Source organism: Python bivittatus, unplaced genomic scaffold (genome assembly GCF_059951505.1).
Source record: "Python bivittatus isolate LINGU-HERP-01145 unplaced genomic scaffold, Pbiv_v1 ctg000020_np1212, whole genome shotgun sequence".
Taxonomy (NCBI): Eukaryota; Metazoa; Chordata; class Lepidosauria; order Squamata; family Pythonidae; genus Python; species Python bivittatus.
This window is the reverse complement of record NW_028277030.1, coordinates 41473197-41494844: the sequence shown is the minus strand read 5'-3', so window position 1 is coordinate 41494844 and position 21648 is coordinate 41473197. Positions and strand designations below refer to the sequence as shown.

General features: G+C 37.0%; 2 protein-coding genes across 17 annotated transcripts in view; one reads left to right on the top strand and one right to left on the bottom strand.

Annotated features, from left to right (window-relative positions):
• The window catches only part of ADGRB3 (adhesion G protein-coupled receptor B3), a 498176-nt gene that overhangs the window by 239325 nt on the left and 237203 nt on the right, over positions 1-21648 (bottom strand). Inside the window, exons 11-12 of the mRNA XM_088137454.1 lie at positions 16521-16589; positions 15036-15144 (exon numbers count right to left, since the gene is read on the bottom strand). Coding sequence (XP_087993580.1) covers positions 15036-15144; positions 16521-16589 — 178 coding nt within the window. The remainder of the gene's footprint in view (positions 1-15035; positions 15145-16520; positions 16590-21648) is intronic.
• Positions 1-21648, top strand: part of LOC148217043 (uncharacterized) — a 194899-nt gene that overhangs the window by 124363 nt on the left and 48888 nt on the right. The gene's annotated exons all lie outside the window — the stretch shown is intronic.

Genomic DNA, 21648 nt, shown 5'->3' with positions numbered 1-21648 from the left:
TGAATTCTTTGGGAAGAAGTGACCACAGCATCTTGGGGTACAAGACATTACAGAAAAAGGAATTGTTCTAATTGCTCCAGCATAGTTGTATATAAACTCTAGATTTCATTCTAGCTGAGAGAAGAACAAAGCAGGATGACACAGACAAAAATCCTCAGATCATAGAGAAGAGGACTTCCCAAAAATAAGATTCCAAAAATAGAATCACACCCCATTCTATTCATAGGAAGTTTTCAACTGAAGTAAGAGAAATCTGATGAAGCTTGTGAGTGTAATCTTGGAGTCCCTTTCTGTAATCACTGAGAAATCATACAGGAAGGTTGGAGTGCTAAAGGATTACAGAAAGGCAAGCTGTCTTACCTTCACAAAAAGGAAGGAAGGAAGGAAGGAAGGAAGGAAGGAAGGAAGGAGTGAAGAAACACTGCCATTTTCAGGATGTGAGTGACTGTGAGTAGTGTCTCATGGTCCAGGAAGGGGCGCAACTGGTGCACGACATGAAGCTGTGCAAAGGCCCTCCTAGCCACAGCTGCCACCTGCTCCTCAACAGGAGTTCTGAGTTTAGAAGGAGCCCCAGACTGAACACCGGGTCTGTCTGGGGCAGTGCAACCTCATCCAGAACCAAAGATGGTAAAGTCCCAGATCCAGAAGGCCCAAAAACCCAAATCTACCCAGTCTTGCCAGGGTTCAGCTGAAGCCTGTTGCCTCCAGGCATTGGGACAAGACATCAACAGCATCCTTTAGCCCGCCAGGGGTGGAGATATATAACTGGGTATCTGTATCTGGGCATACAGCTATCTTACCCCATGGGGATGAATGATCTCACCCAGCGACTTCATGTAGATGTTAAATAGGAATGGAGAGAGTACCAAACCCTGCAGAACCCCACATAACAGGGGTCAAGGGTGGGACCTCTTTCTCCCAACCAACACTGACTGGTACTGGCCCCACAGAAAGGAAATGAACCAGCACAATACTGCGCCACCCACTCCCAACCCACAGAGCCAATTCAGAAGGATGCCATGGTTGATGATATCGAAGATTGCCAAGAGATTAAGAAGAGCAAGGATAGATGTACTAACCCTGTCCTGCTCCCATCAGAGATCATCCAAAAGCATGATCAACGCCATCTCCATCCCATGCCCAGGCCTGGATTCTGACTAAAAAGGGTCCAGATAATCCATCCAGGGCCCACTGAAGCTGCTGCGCAACCACCTTCTCCACAATCTTCCCTAGAAAAGGGAGGTTAGACAGTGGACAAAAATTGTCCAACATGGTTGAATCCAGCAATGGCCTTGAAGAGGGGGTGAATCAATGCCTCCTTAAGGGGTGGTGGAACAACCCCCTCTCTCAAAGAAGTTAACCACCTCTAGAATCCAACCCCATGACACCCCCTGGGCAGCCTTAGCTAACCAGGAGGGGCATGGATCTAAGGATCAGGTGGCTGAGCTCAGTCATAAGGAACCTGTCTGCTTCCTCAGGCCCAACAGGATCAAACCATTCCCAGATAGCATCTCTGTCAGACCGGTATCAAAGCTGGCATCCAACTTGGAATGAATTCGAGTGATTTTGTCTGAGAGATGCTCTGCCCTCCCCCCGGCCTTTTTGATAAACCTCCAAGTCCTCCTTTCCCAGAAGGGCTTGTGTCATCTTAAACAAGGCCGCTGGGTAGCTATCTGCAGACACAATTAGGGCAGAGAAGTATTGTCACTTTGCTGCCTTTACTGCCACAAGATAGGCCTTAATAGTAGCTCTCACCCATGTTCAATTGAGTTAATCCCCCATTGATCTGCAGTGGTGCTCTGGACACCTCTTCTCCCATTTCATCTCCCTAAGCTCTTCCGTAAACCATGGAGAGTGACAGGATCCACAAAAAAGGAGAGGTTGCATGGGCGCAATCTGATCCAAAGCCTCAGCCACCCTCTCATTCCAAGCGATGGCTAAGGTCTGAATCAAACCATGCAGCAGATCATCAGGAATAACCCCCAGCTCCCTCTGGAACCCTCTGGAACTATACTACCATTAGATGGATGCAGAGCTGTTTGAACAGAAATACCCAGTAAATATATGTCAATGGCTCTTCATCATCCTGGAAGGAAGTGTCAAGTGCCATACCACAGGGCTCTAGAGCCAGTGCTGTTCAACATATTTATAAATTACTTGGATGAGGTGTAAGAAAATATGATCATCAGATTTTCAGTTCATACAAGCAAAGAACAGTATCAATATTCAGGACCAACATGGCAGAAACCAGCAAGATAAATTTCAACAGGGACAAGAAGAATGGAAGGGACCGTTGGCCAGGAGTACATGAGAAAATGAGGTGGGATATCTTAGTACAGGTTGAACATGAGTCAACAGTGTGGTGCAGCCACAAAACAAAACAATAAACAAATAAATACCAGCACTCCTGGGCAGTATCAACAGAAGTACTGTGTCAAATTCAAAAGTCACTGTTCCTCTCTATTTTGCACTGGTTAGCCACACTTAGAATATTGCATCCAATTCTGGTCACTACATATTAGGAAGGACACTGAAAAACTGAAACATAATCAATCAAAATGGTAAGGGTCCTGGAATAAAAAAAAAAAAAAACGAGGAATGGTTGGAAATGTTGGGTATGTTTAACCTGGAGAAGAAAAGACAATAACTGACTTCAAGTCTCTGAAGGTGTGTCATGTAGAAGCCAGGCCAGAATAGTTTAGAGTTCTTTTAGAAGACAGGACTAGGAACAATTCTATGATCCGAATAGGTCTCTAAGCCCTATTTCTCAGATATATTTAAATCATAAATGCATAGGCTTGATTGAGTCTAGACTGAAGCTGGTCAGTCTTATGTAGCTAGGGACTCCGCCTAACTATTTTTCGGAAGCCTGAGGCAATGGTGGGTGGAGCAATGATGCAAAGGGAATAAAGTCTCAGTATGCTGCAATATTGAACCATTTATAATCACAAATCATGACAACCCTGCATTGGAGGCAAACTTTTAGATCTGTCTAGGTTCACTGCATATTTCTGAAGACAAGCAGGCAAGAAAATCTCATTGGAAATCACTCTGTTTCCTGTATGTTTTTCATAATTTATTCCTATATATCCAAGAAGCTGGATCCTTCACACCAATCAATATTTAACAAATTGCTGCTTTTAGCTATCTATAGCAAGTACATTTATCTGTCTGTTCTTCTGATTCATAGTCAATTGATTTGCCAGCTAAATGATGTTCAGGCAGCCAAGAGCCAAATAAGACATCATTCACATCTCCATCTAATTTTTCCTGAGCTTTAAAACAAAAAAAACAACAACAAAAGGCACTCAGAGAAAATGGAGGAACTGCTGCTTGACCCTTTCTTCAAGAGCTCCTCTTTTGTTCACTTTACCAACATCCACTGGTTGTCAGGATCAGAAGGCTGAGCAACAGCCAAGGTTTAAGGCAGAGCAGTCTTTGGTGTCTATAGTTTCAGTTGATTTCCAAAAGCTGATAATTTTCTGCAGATTGTTCTGTGGAGCAAGATTCCCAGCACCTCAGTACTGACTGCACAACACTTATTTTGATTAAACAGCAGCAGCGTAACAGGAAGTTGAGTCTGAATTCCGAATTGCAATCTGTAATCCTCTTTGTTAGGACCAAAGTCCAGTGAAGACAATAGAGCTTACCTCTGAGTTTATGACTAAGAAGAGAAAATCTAGGCATTAAATTGTAAAATTTGTTGTTGTTGTTTAGTCGTTAAGTCGTGTCCAACTCTTCGTGACCCCATGAACCATATTGCGCCAGGCCTTCCTGTCCTTCACTGCCTCCCTGAGTTTGCTCAGTTTTCATGCTCATTGCTTCAGTGATGCTATCTAACCATCTCATCCTCTGCCGTCCTCTTCTCCTTTTGCCTTCAATCTTTCCCAGCATCAAGGTCTTTTCCAAAGAGTCCTCTCTTCGCATTAGGTGACCAAAGTATCTGAGCTTGAGCTTCATTATCAATCCTTCCAATGAGCAGTCAGGGTTGATTTCCTTTAAGATTGACTGGTTTGACCTCCTAGCAGTCCAGGGGACTCTTAAGAGTCTTCTCCAGCACCACAGTTCAAAGGCATCAATTCTTCGGCCCTCGGCCTTTTTTATGGTCCAGCTCTCACAGCCATACATTACTACTGGAAAAACCATAGCTTTGACTATGCGGATCTTTGTCGGCAAGGTGACGTCTCTGCTTTTTAATATGCTATCTAGGCTTGCCATAGCTTTCCTCCCAAGGAGCAAGCGTCTTTTAATTTCATGGCTGCAGTCTCCGTCTGCGGTGATCTTGGAGCCCAAATAAATGAAGTCTGTTACTGCTTCCATTTCTACCCCTTCTATTTGCCAGGAATTGATGGGTCCAGATGCCATGATCTTAGTTTTTTTAATGTTGAGTTTCAAGCCAGCTTTCGCACTCTCCTCTTTCACCCTCATCAAGAGGCTCTTTAGTTCTTCTTCACTTTCTGCCATGAGGGTGGTATCGTCTGCATATCTGAAGTTGTTGATGATTCTCCCTGCAATCTTAATTCCAGCTTGTGATTCTTCCAGCCTGGCATTTCTCATGATGTACTCTGCATATAGGTTAAATAAGCAGGGTGACAGTATACAGCCTTGTCGTACACCTTTTCCTATTTTGAACCAATCGGTTGTTCCATGACCGGTTCTAACTGTTGCTTCTTGGCCCGCATACAGATTTCTCAGGAGACAGGTAAGGTGGTCTGGTACTCCCATCTCTTTAAGAACTTGCCACAGTTTGTTGTGATCCACACAATCAAAGGCTTTTGCATAGTCAATGAAAATTGTAAAATAGGATGTAATAATACAGTGATAAAATTTGATCTGAACTAGACTTTCTCCAGGCATTCTGCTATTCTACAATCTATGTTTAGAGTCCTGGAATCAGTCAGCCTCTGAATCTACAGCCATTCTTTCTTGTCTGGGCTGAGTTGGAGCCCAAACCCTAGCAGCCTTCGGACACCAAATCAAGACTTCCACCACATCAATGGGCCTGGCATATAATTGTATATCATCTGGATACTGATATTTCACCTTGAACTTGCAGAAGACTTATCCTAGTGTAGATGTATCCAACATGTAGATATTAGAAAGAAGAGGCAAAAGGACTGAACCTTCAGGTACTGCATAACAAAGTGCCCATGGGTCCTACCTCTTCCCCCAACAACCACCCTCTGGACCCACCAACTCAGATAGGATTAGAATCACTGTAAAATTTTTAAGTTAGCCAAATGTGAATGTTCTGAAGGCCACAATAAACAATTTTGCAACAATCAACACTTTGTTATTACATGAAATTATTTCAAAAGATTAAAGCCATTAAAACTGTTGTCTTTGGGGAAGATTAAGTAAACTAAAAATGGTTACAGAGCCATGTTACAATATACCTTCCAGATGTTACCACTATGCATTTATGTAATTCACTTAAGACACTGAGAATCTCTCCATTTCCACATCCTGCTGCAGCTTTGGGATTAATTGATATAAAAGTTATTAAAATGTTTTCCTTAAGGTGAATTCCTTATATCTCAGCAATGCTCTTTATAACCTAGAGAACATATTATAGAAAAAGCATACTCTTCTCCACCATTCAAAAATATAAGTTACATTGTCAACACATTTCCCTGTTGCTGCAGTGACATATGTGACACTGTGTGCATATGTAAGTGAACGTATGCATGCACCCATGTGCACCCCCTCCACATACGTATGTACATATTTATTCAGAGATAAGCCCATTCATAGGATTAATTCCAATATTGTTATGCATAGGACTACAATTTTTTATCTTCTTTCCATTTGTGTAGATGTGTTTGTCTTTTTATAAATTTTAATTATGTATTTATTTGTTTTAATTTGATGTAAACCGCCCAGAGCCCCCCATTGCGGGGAGATGGGTGGGGATAAGTTTATGTATAAATAAATAAATAAAATTTGATTTTTAAAAGCTAGCGGATTAGAACAGAGAGATGAGGGAAATAATGACAGCACAAGGGATTGGTTTATAAGATGACTATGCCCCACTTTAAAAATGCATTTCATTTATTATAGATTTTATCCTAACACTCCCCTCCCAGGAGTTCAGGATGGCATATACACAATCCTGACTATAATAGACATCATTTTATTCTCATAAGGATCCCACATCTTCCTGTTGAAGACCAATATTATATTTCCAAAATAAAATGGTACTGTGGGCCCACTAAGCCCAATATATAATCAGGCTGATAATGAATTGCCGTGTTTTGCATTCTACTATTGGACCCTCAGTATAAATGTTACATTAAATAATAAGTTTATTTAATACACATCAATAAAAATAATAAGGGAGGGTTGAGGGAAATAAGACAGAAAGAGACATTAAAGAGAGACAGATAATATTTGAATACCTATAGGTTCCTACTTTCATAGGCATGGGGTGGGGGGTGATAGGTAAGAATGAGACTGTAAGTGAGAGGAAAGAAATTGGATCTACAGAAGAATCAACATCTTAAATTGAAGGCAAACGTCACAGTGGAATATGGAGACAACAGGGGTGACTATACATTCACTAAGTTCAAATTCTAAGAACCAGCCTTAGAATATAGCATTTCTACAGATCAAAGAAACCTTCAGTCATTGCTTGTTTTTCCTTGAAGGCTGATACAGGAAGATTTCTCATGCAGAGAGAGAACGCCTGTGACTCTGGACACACAGAAACAACAGGGCACGTGCTTCTCCAGTGTCTGTATTACAGAGACATTTGTACTAGCCTCATCTCACCATTATTGCATAAATACCCAGGGCACACAGGATAATTCTACACCGCCCTTCTGCTTTCCGATACCAACCCTGCTACAACATACAATGTTGCCAGGTTCTGCAGAGCAGCAATTAAAATTCGTCAGATGATGACCTGTGCCATAAACTAGTCTTAATGACCATCTAATTCATCATATTACAGTGCTCTGTAATTTGATAGATATAGTCTGTCACATACTAAACTTTATGCCCCCCTTATACCCATATAATGTTCCTACCCCTCCTTTTAGATTACTTTTAGATATATATTTTCTGTTTTATATTTTTTAGTTTTTAATATATGTGTGTGTGTATATATATACTTGGATGTATTTTTAATGCTTTTTAATTGACTACACTCTACCCTCCTTATGCTGGTCTTTGACCGTGATAAAGATTTGATTTGATTTGATTTGCTTGTTTTATAGGCAGCCAGAACAACATTATAGGGCCTCAACAATTCAGCATCCTTCCTTCTGAATTCTGATATCTTCTATAACAGCTTTATATTCATCATAGCATCAATCACTGTGTCAAGGGAAGAAATAGTATTTCTTTAACCAAACTATGTAGTTGCTATAGAAAAATAACCATATACCAATATTTGAATTTTAATGAGAGTAAGTTGGCCAAGGATAACTTTTATTTTATTTTGAAACATTACTGGCAATACAATGATAGTTTTCCTAAGTTCCCTTGCTAAAGATATCATAATATCACAGCACATGCGTATGATTGTACCATCAGGAAATCAAGGAGAAAAAAATGAATATACTTTTGTCTTCATTTTGCATTTGTTTGTGGCATACATATTAGCTCTTCCTCAAGCAAGGAGATAGATAGTTGTTATTCTTTTTCACCCTCATTAAATTGTCAGATTAAGAGAAGCTGACTGATGTGTAACTATTTGTCATATAGATCAATTTGTGAGATTTGCTGAACATAATGACCTGCTGTGTTTTAAGAAACTCTCTTGGAGTATTTCTAAGAAATGGAATGGGAAATAACAAGCAGAAGAGGAGGATTAGAGGGCCAATACTCAAATCTAGTCTCAATTGCTATATCACACAAATTAAAAGATGAAGGGAAAATACCCAGTATAGAATACAGAATACCCAGTAGCTTTACCTGTAAATAACTAAAACTTTTCCTTATGTATAAAGTTAGCAGGAATAGGCAAAACATTTCAAATTCAGAACATTTCTGGGTTCAAAATGGTTTGTTCTGATCTTACTGGAAGTGTTCTGAGGTTGTTCTGAACTTTCTTGCATTGAAGTAGGAAATGAGTTTGGAGGAGCTGTTCCTCAACTGGCTTTTGATGCCAGATAAAATTGACTGTTGCCCTTTTTTTCTTCTTAATTTGTAACTGTCAATCCACATAGTATATCTCACTGTCTTCAGTTATGTTATACAGTGTAAGCATTATAAAATATTTTCTGGGTTGTACACCATCAGAGGTAAGATGAAAGATGACAGGACCTTTTCAGTAGTCCTCGTTTACCCAGATAATTTAGTTCTTTTGCTTCAGTATGTTTATGTTGGGAGTTGTTCAGTAATCTATTTTACTGTCCAATAGTACAGACTTACATAGTTCAATGAGATATATCCCCCTCTCTTAAAATTTGGACTAGATTGTACCCCAGTAATTCAGATATGCACAACTATTTGGAGAAAATGTCATTGAGCTCACTTAGCTTGTCTGAAATTCCTATTAGTGTATTTTTAAAGTATTTTGTGAATCACTTGGTCAGCTTTGGTTAAAGGCTGATTTAAAAAACTCTGATGTATAATAAATCATGACAGGAGATCTTAAACTGGAATATCAATTTATAAAACGGAGACATAATGATTGATGATGGGTACTCCATCTTAGTATATATGCGTTATTTTGTTTTAATCTGTCTTTTTGTTTTTGCTTTTTCTACCTTGCCATATACCTCCCAGAGGTCCACAGCTGAGGCAGTCTACATCTATTCATCTATTTAATGAATAAATAAAAATAAATATGTAGAGACAATTTTAATTTTTGAGGTAAGATGCTATTAATCATAGTTATAACATTTATGGTTCATGAGCAATTCATTCTCTGATTCCTAAATCTCCTACCTTTCAAATCTAATATTTGCATGGCCTATTTAGACTTATTTCGGAAAATGTAGAAAACAAATACGAAGAGGCATTCTAGAATTTTCAAATGCCTAATAGTTACAACTCATATGCAGGTAGCTTTTCAAGAAATATAAGGCAAAATATTCCCATTGCAACAAGGCAATCTAAATGCAAAAATGCATTTTCTCACCTTTCTCCATCACATTTTGATTAAAGTAATATAACTTAATGGATATTTCAGCAATTGGAAGCATGTTGCTGACCTTGTCTGAGTTGGGAACCTAAGCAGTCTGGTCTGGTTGTACTTGAATGGGAGGTAGTCTGAGAATATCAGAGTTGTAGGGTTGACTGAGAAGTTGAAAAACAAACAAGCAAACAAAATCATGAAAAAGACAAGGGCAACAAATCACTTCTGTAATGCTCCCAAGGAAACTACATTGACATGGCCAGGAAGTCACTAAGAGTGACTCAGAGAACTAAGTAAAAGAAAAAGGAAGGAAGGAAGGAAGGAAGGAAGGAAGGAAGGAAGGAAGGAAGGAAGGAAGGAAGGAAGGAAGGAAGGAAGGAAGGAAGGAAGATTGATCTAAGGCAGGGGTCCCCAAACTCTTCAGTTCATCGACTCCTTCATGAAGTTTCTGATTGTTCATTGACCCCAAAACATTCATTATATGAAAATAATTTAATAAATACTGCTTTAACTAATAGTACTACAAATCATCAGCAGCAGCAGCCCCTTGGATAGTCTCACTGACCCTTGAGGGGTGATATTGACCGCTTTGGGGAACCCTGATCTAAGGGGAGACTTTTAATGTGAAATTAAGGACAAGAAATCATATATGACTATATTGTTTTTGATACTCTGGCAAGCATTCTATTCTATTCTATTCTATTCTATTCTATTCTATTCTATTCTATTCTATTCTATTCTATTCTATTCTATTCTATTCTATTCTATTCTATTCTATTCTATAGGAAAGTACTATAGAATTGTTTTTGGCACAGAGCACTATTGGAATTCAGAAATCTGTTGCTACAAAAATGGCAAAGGCTTCCTTCTTCCAACAATGTTTTACAGTCACATCTACCTTCCTTCTCAGCTCCCATTATGGGCATATCTGCACTTACCATTAAGCTGCACCTCTCTTAGACTCATGCTGGTTTGGTTCTAACCACTTTTTAAAAAAAATCCTGTCCCAACAGAGACACTTTGGCAACAGTTTGCAAGGTATTCAGTCCAGACTGCAGGCTAACATGTTCTCCCATTGGATACGTTCCTTCTGCTGTGCCCTGCCATCTTTCTCTTCCAGGAGAGCAACTGCCAGCCTCTTTCTGGTGGGAAGGTCTTCCTGGACATATATACTTTTATACATGTGTGTGTGTCTGGGTGTGTGTGTGTTTGCATATACATATATGTATTTACAAAGTTAAATTTATATACTCAAGGATAAAGCATCAGGCTGCAGATACATAAGGGCACAAAAAGCAGCTTAAAAAAACATCCTTCTTTCCAGTATGCACTCTAATAAGTTTTTCTTCCTTTTTCTTCCTGTCTTTCTGAAGCCTTCAACAGAATACATGCCTTGACTATTTGGCAACCAGATTCTGCCTCCTAGTCCCACCCATATGTGCAGAATCCTTTTTTTTTTTTTCTTTTATGTTTGAAATGGTGGGGCCTGCTATTTTGACATACAACTCCATGCAGATTTATTTAAGAGAAAGCATGCATAGACATCTGCAGGACAGAATGGCAGCGGGTGGGGGTGGGGGAATGACAAAAAAGAATGTCAGGATATTGCCAAGTAAGCTCTGGTCCTTATGTATTTGTACATAAGGGTGAAGGTTGTGTCATGCCATCATTTTGTTATCATCATGGTTAAGAAAAGTTGCCTATGAACAGATACACATATATTTTTAAAAAACTTGTATGATACTCTTTATGAAAACATAACCAGAATAGTGACTATGTGGTTCAAATAAATTATGAAAATAGTAATTTTTACCATGCCTGTTTCATACGCCTGCTTGGAATTGTTAGTAACTGATGTGTGATATCCCAGTTAGTTTGTGCTAAGTATTAAAATGTTTTTTGAATTCACAGTCCTTTCCTGCAGGCGATAGTGATTGTGCTTGTTAAATATATCAGTGTTTCACTCACAGCTATTTAAACAAACAACATCTCTTCTCTCTCTCTCTCTCTCTCTCTCTCTCTCTCTCTCTCCCTTTCTCTCTCTCTCTTTTATGTCCACAGCAGCAGATTCTCACCTCTTGTTACTCTGTTAATCAGTCATTTCAGAAATGTCTTTGGCTCAGAATTGATTTTGCTGACATAAAAATTATTAATGGTGTTAGATGTCAGGGCCAATGCCAATTTTGCTCTTGATTGTTGGACATAAGAGCAGCAGCCTCCAGCTCTTTCAACACAATTGAAGCATGTTGTATGATTGGTAAATGCAGTATATTTAATAGCTGTTCCCCTTTCTTTACTTTACTCTTTCAGATTCTCAGCTAACACTTATTGATTCTATTAACCTGAGGTATCTATTTAAGGCTATTCGAGAACTTACTTGGTAACTTTCACATATGCAGAACTGCCACAGCACACCAGGAGATGCTGTATCACCAAAGTCTTCTTCACTCAATTATTGCAAACAGCTATTTCTGCCTCTTATATTGCATGAATTAAGACCAAGCCATCTTAAAATAAATAGAGCACCCACTAAATGTTATCCTTCAAAAACACCTCCAGATCCATAAAGCTAGTAAAAAGTGATGTCTATTCAGTGATTTGTATCAAGCATCAGTTCTTCTGTTGCTATGCCTGTGAAAGCAAGGTTCCTGTGTTTTGTGATTTTTCTGGAACTGGCACTTCTATATAATCTTTAAAGAAGATTCCTTCTGGTGGGAGATTTAAAAATAGATCTAGATTACAAATCACCAACAGGGAATGCTGTATTTATGATGGCTGAGAATATCAGCAAGCCTACATTAAAGTAAACAGCTTTTTTTTTTTTTTGAGGTGATGGAAACATTAGTATTTTAGTATTTTAAGAAGTTGTGGTGATTGCTCTCATAATATGGCTACAATGGGGAGGGCTGGTGATTCACAAAATACTTGCCATGGTGAGCAGGGTCAGACATAAAATACCCATTTATCAGAAAGTAAAGTGATGATAGTTCTCCTTGCTACCCAGTCTTAACCCTCAGGATACTCTCCATCAGTCTGATTCAATGACTGATGGTGATTATGTGCCATCAAGTCAGTGTTGACTCTTAGCAACCACAAAGTTAGCTTTTCATCAGTAGGATCTGTCCCTTATCTGGTCTTTCAAGTCTTCAAACAGTGCACCCATTGCCATTGTAGTTGAGTCCATCCACCTTGCTGCTGGTCATTCTCTTCCCTTTTTTCCCACCTCTTCCAGCATCATAGATTTCTCAATAGAAGTAGGTCTTCACATAATGTATTTAAAATATAATTTGAGCCTGGGTCATTGGTGCCTCGAGTGAGAACACTGGATGGATTTGTTCAATAGTCCATTTGGTTTCCCCCCCCCCCACCCTTGGTCCAGGAGTCTTCTCCAATACCAATGTTCCAAAACATCAAAAACTCTTTTTATCTGATTTTTCAAAAAGTTGAACTTTCCATTGCCTTTCCATTCTTTGTAGGTATAGACACATCATGACATCAGAATATCTTTTTCAAGACTTCATTGTTACTCTTCCAAGTGCTATTATGTGACATATTTCTTGACTGCTTTACTGTTGATAGTCAATCCTAAAAGGCAAAAGCTATCCACCACTTTGATATCTTCTTTGTCAGTTCTAAGGGTGGTTGTTATGCCTGTTAGTCTTCTTTATATTAATATGGTCTTGTTTATATTTAATCTTGGTCCCACTTTTTTCCCTCAATTTTCATTCCTAGTTTGCCAATCCTTTCCATTTTCAGCTATCAGAGTAATGTCATTAATATAGCACAGGTTGTTGATGTTTTTTTTTCCAATTTTAAAACCACATTTATCTTCTTCCAATCCAGTTGCCCTTAATATATATTTAGCTTTATCTCACTACTTTGCCAACTTGGAGCCAGTCTGTTTTGCCATGTTCCATCTGGACTATGGTATCCTAACCTAGGTACAAGTTTCACATGAGGACAGTGAAATATTCTGGGATTCCCATTTTCCTAAGGACATTCCATAGCTTGACAAAATCAATCCAACTGAAAACCTTTCTATAATCAATAAAGCACATGTTGACTTCTTTTCTGTATTCTGTGGCTTTTTCAATTATCATCTAGTGTGCATCAGCAATAAGGTCCCTTATTCCTTAAACTTTCCTAAAGCCAGCTTGATATTCCACAGTTTCTTGTAGCCTTCTGGCTTGGTAATGATTACAGTGCTGACCTAACCATCTTCTAGTACTAGAGGGTCTTGTAAGTAGGAACTACGTACTTAGGTATCTTGGATGTTGACATCTCTACTATACAGAATTTCAATATCCTCCTTTTATCTTTGCTTGATCTTTTTTGAATCAGTTGGAACCTCATTATGAATTCAGAGATTTTCCTTATTTTTCTATGTCTGCTTCCATTTTCAACTTCCTTACATATATCATTGTAATACTGCTTTTTATCTCTTCTAACAGCTCTTTGAAATTCTCTGTTACATTCCTTCCTGAGATCTTTGTCCTTCTTTGGTTTGGGCTTCTCTTTCTGGAAATTTCCACTGTTCATTTTTACATCCACTCCCTTTCTTGGTCTTTGGCAGTCTCTTTTCACATGCACTCTTAACAACAAATTTCATTACTTTTCATTCCACAGAGCCTCTGGTTCTCTATTAACAAAGTTCAAGATTTCAAAGCAATCCTGATATTCTCCATGAAAATGGTTTGTGTGCGCTCAAGATCACATTGTGAAAATTAGTTGGCTTTGTTCTTCCACTTTAGCTTGATTTGGAACTTGCACAGCTAATTTGTGAAAACACCACAGACAGCCCCTCCGCCCCCAAAACTCATGAAGATGAAATAGGGTTGAAAGGTAGCATATTCAGAAGGGCAAGATTTTGTTACGATAGCTATTCTAATAAAAGTAGCTTTAGATCTTCATGCTATCTGTTTCTTAGTCCGATCTACCTGATGGGACTGACAGGGACTGAGAAGAAGTAGATTGTTAGACCTTCACCTGACAACATCATATTTGGAGTAGCCAAATTACAAATTAGTAATATACACATTATTCCAACCCTGAAGTCAAAGTTTTGACTCAGCTAAGGCAATCCAAATATATAACAAAAATCAACAATGAAATAAAAATGGTATTAGTATTTTAAATAAATGAAAAATAACATAACATCTCTGAATGCTTATTTCCAATGCTGAAAAGCATAACTCTCACACAGGAGTGGACACTTTTGAATTCAAATGTTAATCAGGATCTGCATGTGAAAAAAATAACTAGGCTACTTGTTTTAAATTTTACATTTTTTAAAAAGCCATAGAGCATCTATCTAATACTTGTATTTAATTTGATATGGCTATATAAAATCACCTTTGAATCAAACTCAACTCCTGGTGACTTACAGAGATAACCATGCAGTTGCCCTCATGTGACATGAAAGTGATTTGCTATTGCCTTTCTTCTAGAATTTCTTTTAACTCCCTGAATTATAACAGATTATTGCTTCTCAGAAAACTACTGTTTATGAAGTCCATTTGATTTACTCACACAGATCTGTATTGAAGTGCCTCATATTTTAGTTTCAGAGGAAGAAATCATATAGCCCTTTTTGTATAATGTTACATATAACAGAATTGAAACTTGATTAGAAAAACTGCAAAAGTAATTTCAGAATACAGTTATTTTCTCCAAGTGTGTTTTTGTTCTCGCTTTTCTCACCTACTTTTCAATCATTGCAGGATAAAATGTCAGAATAGAAAGTTTATTTTAATGCATAACCACACTTACTTTCGAAGATGTACATCAAAAGGAAACAGAATACACATGCTTTGATGACCAATACAAAAAAATAGATTTGGAACAGAGGATGGATCTCAATCTTATTTATCACATAAATAATATTTATATGATATGAATTTTTAAGAAAGCTTAAAATATGTATGTGGTAAAAGACATTCCTATTTCTTACCTACATTTCCAGTCATTAAGTACGAATTCTGAAAGTCCATCATCCCCATTCCAACAATGTGTATAAAATCTTCAATCACCTGCATTAGTTCTATGGAGCCTTGGTAGATCTTTAAGGGGGAGGGGAAAAAAAACTCACACTCAGTAACTGTAGGACCTCAGATGCAATCCAGTTTGTACAATAATCACCACCATCATAACAAAGTGAATGAAACCTAGAACAGGTTCCTTTTCATCAATAGAACATGCTACTCATGGATCAAGCTTGTCCTCCCCAGAAACATCTATAATGAACGCCCATATCTGCATTGAAAGGTAGGAGACCTTTTGGAATACACTTAGGGTTAAATGAGAGCCTACTGGGACAGAAGAAGGGACTTGCTTGAGTCTCCTGCTGAATTTAGTAACTGTTATTTTTGATTCAATGTATAAATTGCAGTGATTACAATGCAAGCTATCTTTTAGTAAGAAACCAAATGGAAAAGGTGTTAAATGTATGATAAAAAGAATAATATTTTGACTTTCCCATCCATGGACAGCAGTTATGGGGAGGCAATTAAGTATGGGGTTGGGGAAAAAAATATGTCACCTCTCTCCACATGCTAAAATCTCAACAAAAAATCATCCTTGTACCTGCTCTTTATTCTTAAACCAAAAGATGAAGCAGCAAATAGTTAATTGAGCATTATTTTTGATTTGGCCTTTACATGCTAAGTTTACATATAAAATTTACATATTTATGTGTTCAGAGATTTTGCTATTGGAAAAAGGTGGAGACATTTTTAAATAATTATCTTGTGCTATAAAATCTAAGGAAATTACCAAATTATTAGATGCATGCCACTCACTCAGTGCTAGCTGTTTTAAAATATGTCTTTAAAAACCCAGTGTGGTATATCATCCTAAAGTCCTACTGAAGGATTTCTGAAAGTCCTCCTGCTAAATATATCATCTCATAAGTCATAAAATATGCATATATGGTTTATAACAGACAATGAATATTTCATCTAATGATAACTTGTGGAAAACTGGTTGTTTTTTTCCAGATAACCAATCTTATTCTGTTATGTTTTAAGCATTCTGAATTAAATATGTGCAAATACACTAAGGTTGAGACAGACAAGGGAACTTCTGTCAATTCCAATGTTAATGTCCATATAAATATGTGAAAAGAGCACTGATGGATCAGACCAAATATTGATTTGTCCTACCACCAATTTTCTACAGGCAGAGCATGAAGCCTGAGTTCTTGTTTTCCAATAGAGTTAAGTTGCCCTTCATCCTATAGGGTTATGAGAGCTAGCAATTATTCATAGCCTCAAAACCTATAATTTGACCAATCCTAGTGAGTGTTGTAAGACTGAGTACATGCATTGTCACTAGAGGCACAGGAGGCCTTGGGGGCTAGGCAACTCCTAGGTTCTTTGACTAATGTATCAACAACAATCAGAAAAGGAGGAATGTCAACAGCACATGAGACATTTACCTGCTGTGCATCTTCCCATTTTTCTTTGTTTTCTTCATCCAGAAGGTTGCTAACTATTTGAAAGAAGTTCTGAAAATTCAAGGAGACAATTACTTTTTATAAAAATATGGTGCATCAAAACAATAAACAATTAATTAAAATATGATGCAGTCCTACATAAGCTTTGTAGCCCAAATCTGATCATAAGCCATTTCCCTAAATCAGGAGTAATCAAGCTGGAACCCTTCAAGCATTAGGGTCATAAATCCCATGGTTCTTTGACTCTGGCTATGTAGGGTGGGACTGAAGAAAGATTAAATTCAAAATATGTGAAATGCCCTGATTTCCTGCCCTAAATCAAGGAAAGCCATGGGTTTGTTGTTGAGGTACGCTTTTATGTGATAAACAGTAATGATATTGACAACTCTAGAATATTTGTCATGATAATCAGATCTTTAGTGACTAAGTTTTATTAGTGATTGCTAATATTCAGCATTCAGTTCTGTTGCTGTTGCAATTATGTATTAGTCTGCGTATGAGCTAGATACTTTAAGAAATCAGATCCATCTGTAATGGCACCTGCCCTATGGAACACCTGCCTATCTCCCCCTAAGTTCCAAAGGGCCCCAACCTTCCTGGCCTTCAGGAAGGGTATGATGACCAGGCTGTTCCCCCAGACATTGGGTCAGGATTTTAGGTGAACCCTATACGTGCGTAGCTGTGTCACGAGTTCCATGTGGTGCTTTGGCTATTGTAGTATGATTATTTTTAATTTTGTATTTGTGTTCTGATGTGTGCATGTAGATATGTATATAGTGTATACATATATAGTAGATTGTACTTAGCCACTTAGGATTACATAAATTCTCTAAATAAATAATCTTTTTTAAAAAGTTGTGTGAGTTCAAAGTGCATGTTTTATTTTCTTATTTTGTTTCAATATCTTACTTTTCTGTATCTATACTATTTTTTGCTATCAGACTGAAGAATGTAAAGTGACCTTATGCTTCTAATAAAGTTTCATATTAAAAATGTGTAATGTAAAATAATATAATTCTAAAGTTATCAGACACTATATTATCAAATCCAGTGCCATGTCTTCCCTACTCTTATTTGTCAGCTTCATGTAACATTTGTGATTACTGAATAGTAGCATCACAAACTTCTGCTCTTTCCTGGTTTGATTAGAAACAAAATCTGTTCCCAGTACTGTTTTAGTAGTCCAGATATCTATAATTTCAGATATCTCCTTGTATTTCTTATGATTATAATATCATTATTTTACATAAATCATATGATGTATACTCAACAATATTACTAAATTGTAGTTGTATTAAAATTATGTCCAAATATTAATTTTATGCACCAAAAGGGCCTTCAAATAGCAGCAATCATTGCCAGCTTGTCACATAACAAGGTTCTTTTGAAATTGAGAGCTGTTTCAAAACCAGTTTGTGATATGATATGAAAGTCTGCTGTTTTTAAGGCAAAAAGTATTTTGGATAGCTAAGGCTTTGAACTCACCAACAGCAGAATTTTGAAACTGGCCCCAGTCCCAAAAATGGCCAGATGTTGTATCTTGTAAAAAAACATAGTTGAGGAAAGGATTCTCAAACCTTTCAGCTTAAATAAGTTCAGCAAAATCACTTGGTACTAATTCCACCCCCCATCAGTGAGTACTTTCTTTTCCATTTCTCTTCCACTCCTCATTGTTTCCTCCTTCTCATGCTTACTCTAGTGGCATCTTCCCGATATAGCTCTCATACCTATGTTACTTTCTGGCAATTACTGTGTAAAAGTGAACACACACACACACAGACACAATTGCTATAGCTCCATCTTATAGCATCAGGGTATATGGCTATAGGCATTAGCCCTCTCTCCTTGAAGATAAATCAATCTCAGAGGGTATAGACAAACTTAAACTTTATTTAAAGAAAAGAAAAGGTGAAATTGTAGAAAAACTCATTTTAGCTTTAAATATTAGAATGTAGATGATCAGTGTTAGATAAGATAAATTACAGTGTTGTTATGATCTAGGATTTCAGCAATTGCAAATTAAAAGAAAAAAATCAAATAGAATATGTAAAAGTAAATATAACAGTTGCAGCAGACAACAAGATGGTGCTGATCCACTGTCAGTAACGGAAAGCCAAATTTTAGGAGATCAATAGCACAGATTCTCTGAAGTTTTACTTCAAATTGACAGAAAATACAGTACCTTTAAAATGAGCAGAATCATCAAATCAAGTTGAAATCCCCCACCCCACAATATCTATTGCCATCCAGTATGTATTATCAGAGGTGGTAAAGAATAGAAACTGGGAAACTTCAACAAATGTCTCTTATATATTCAACAAAAGCAGTGCTATTTACTGCTACATAACTCTGTTTAGGATTAATGCTATGCAGATTATCTTCTGTGCACTTGCTCAGGTTCAGTGAAGCTTACATCTCAGTACACAACCTTACATATAATCGTAAATATGCTAGTTCATTTGGCTGAGCAAGCTTAACTCTAAGTAAATGTGCACAATATGTACTATGCATGTTCACCTGAAAATAAGACTCACAAAAAAGAACCTAATTTTGAATGAATCCATCATGCTGATTGATGGATTGAACAGTTAAACCAATTTAAAATTATTGTCTAGCAAATTAACAAACTGTAGATGTCTTCTGTTTGCCAAAAGTAAAAACTGAAATAGAAAATATATTTTTTTCAAACATTTTGACCCTGAGTTTTTACTTTCTACATTTTGTTATCCTCCTTACTGTAATGTCTTTTAAATGAATTACATATCATAACAGGTGGTTTTTAAATAGCTATTTCCTTTCAGTCATATTCTGAGTGTGTCATTACAATTGGGTTTTGGTTACATTTAATGACATACTAGACAAAATGTGTTCAAAGTAACTAGTAGCTAATTTTGTGTCCTTAGTGTTAGCAGGGAATGCAGCATGTATGTGTCTAAACCTGATAAATGAGTCTGGTGGTTTTTTATCTTATTAAAAAGCATTTCATGAAAGCTGGGGCAAAACTGGGCTCTATTCTGGTAAGTATCCTTTATTTTTAAAGTAATCAAAGTTTATTGTTAGTCTATTGGTTTTCTTTCTTTCTTTCTTTCTTTCTTTCTTTCTTTCTTTCTTTCTTTCTTTCTTTCTTTCTTTCTTTCTTTCTTTCTTTCTTTCTTTCTTTCTTTCTTTCTTTCTTTTTTGATTTGGATTTTAAAAATATAGGCCTTTAGCTTGACCCAAAGTAAAAAAAATCATACTCGACTGCTTTTTACATATTGCATGAATCAGCAGTGAATGCAAACAACTCAATCCAAGTTAGTAATATTTAGAGTAGACCAATTTAAAGACCTTCAGTTAGTCACTGATTTCAGTGGATCATCTCTAAATATGGCTAAAGTTGAATCCAGCATCCCACTTTTTTCTTGCTGTACTTTAGGTTTCTCCAAAAATAACAAAAATAAGGTTGCTCAATATTAGTGAAAGTAGAACAAAAAGGTCTGTAGGAAACCTAAGTGCTACAAAAGGGTTGCAGTGTGGGAAAAGTTGTAGCCAATAAGTGGATAATGGAAGATGTTTAATTCTTTGCCCACTTGCCTCTTTTCACTTACATCTGTTCCCTAGAGCTCTTTTTCTCTAGATGCATTCATAAACCAAGTGGAACAAGAAAAAGTTCAAGGGAGAAGCCTCAAGGGAAGAAGCTGGTGTAGGAAGAATAAAGCACCTACTTCTCTGTTAGAGTTTTGATGCATAGCTTTACTTTTCTGAAGTTATGGCAAGTTGGCATGCATAGCATTAAACATTATGGCAGGCTATCATTTAAAATATTAACTGTCAAAAGAAATCTAAATTTGTGAAGGCCCTTACATCTTTTGCCTAGACTGTGCATATGACAAATAAGCTTGCCAATTCACTAATAGAATTAAAATCAAAATTCTGAGTTTTCCTTAGACTTATTTCTGTTTAGAGCTGTATTTGATATTTTCACATAACTTTTGCCTCCATACAAGAGGCAATTGCTATATAAACTCTTTTGACAGTGCTAAATAACTTGTAATATTAATTCTAGACAAAAAATTAAAGCATGAAAAACATCATGCTGTCATCCAAGGTACATATTCTCAAGGCCATGATTTTCCCTATTGTGGCATATGGCTGTGAAGAAATGCAGAAGAATAAGTGATGTTTTTGAATTGGGATGCTAGAGAAAACAGTAATGAACACCTTGGAATACAACAGATCATTCAGTACTACATGAATTAAAACTAAACTGCCCAGTGGAAGCTCTAATAATATAGCTAAAGTTTAAATATTTTGGACACAAAATGAGAAGGCACCGTATTGGGGAAGACCTTGATCTTGAAAAGGTCAAAGGTAACTGAAAAAGAGGCCAAGAGAGGAAAAAGATGGCTAAATACTAACCTTGATGATGCAAGCACTCAAAGAAGTAATTACTGATAAGCAATCTGGTGAAATGATGTTAATCAGATCACAAAGAGTTACAAACAATTGAATAATTGAACAATAATTAAAATCCTAATTCATAGAACTCCTACAATCTTCCACATTCAAACATTTGTTGATATGTTAGCTGTACTGGAAAAAAATGGCATTGAAATGTGTGCTTTTCTGTGAATACTTCAAGATACCAGCTGCAGACTATATTATCATGGAGGCCTTTTCTTCAGGATATGTTCAAGATGTTCTTCATAAGATGCAATCTTGTGCATTATTTGGATATGCACTTCCTATATGACTTCCAAAGATTTACTTCTAAATAAACATGAAGTTTTAAGAAATGTGTTTATCACAATATACTTAAGTATGTTATCCAATATAATCTTGTTGTCATCTGTAATGGAGGCTACTTACAGAGAAGACAAATCAAATTACTTTCCCTGGAATGTATATTTTGCACAGAAGTGATCTTTCTGTTTTTTTATTATTTGGGCTTGAAGCTTCCTCTGACATACTTTAAGATATCTTAGCTACATATGAGAAGAAAAAAAAAGAGTAGGTAAAAAATACATTCAGCTTTGTTGAAGAAGGTTATGTGCATCAGCTAAGACAGTGCTGAAGGGTAGCTGAGCCCATCCCTCACTTTGAGGTGCTCAAGAAAACTGGTATAGATACC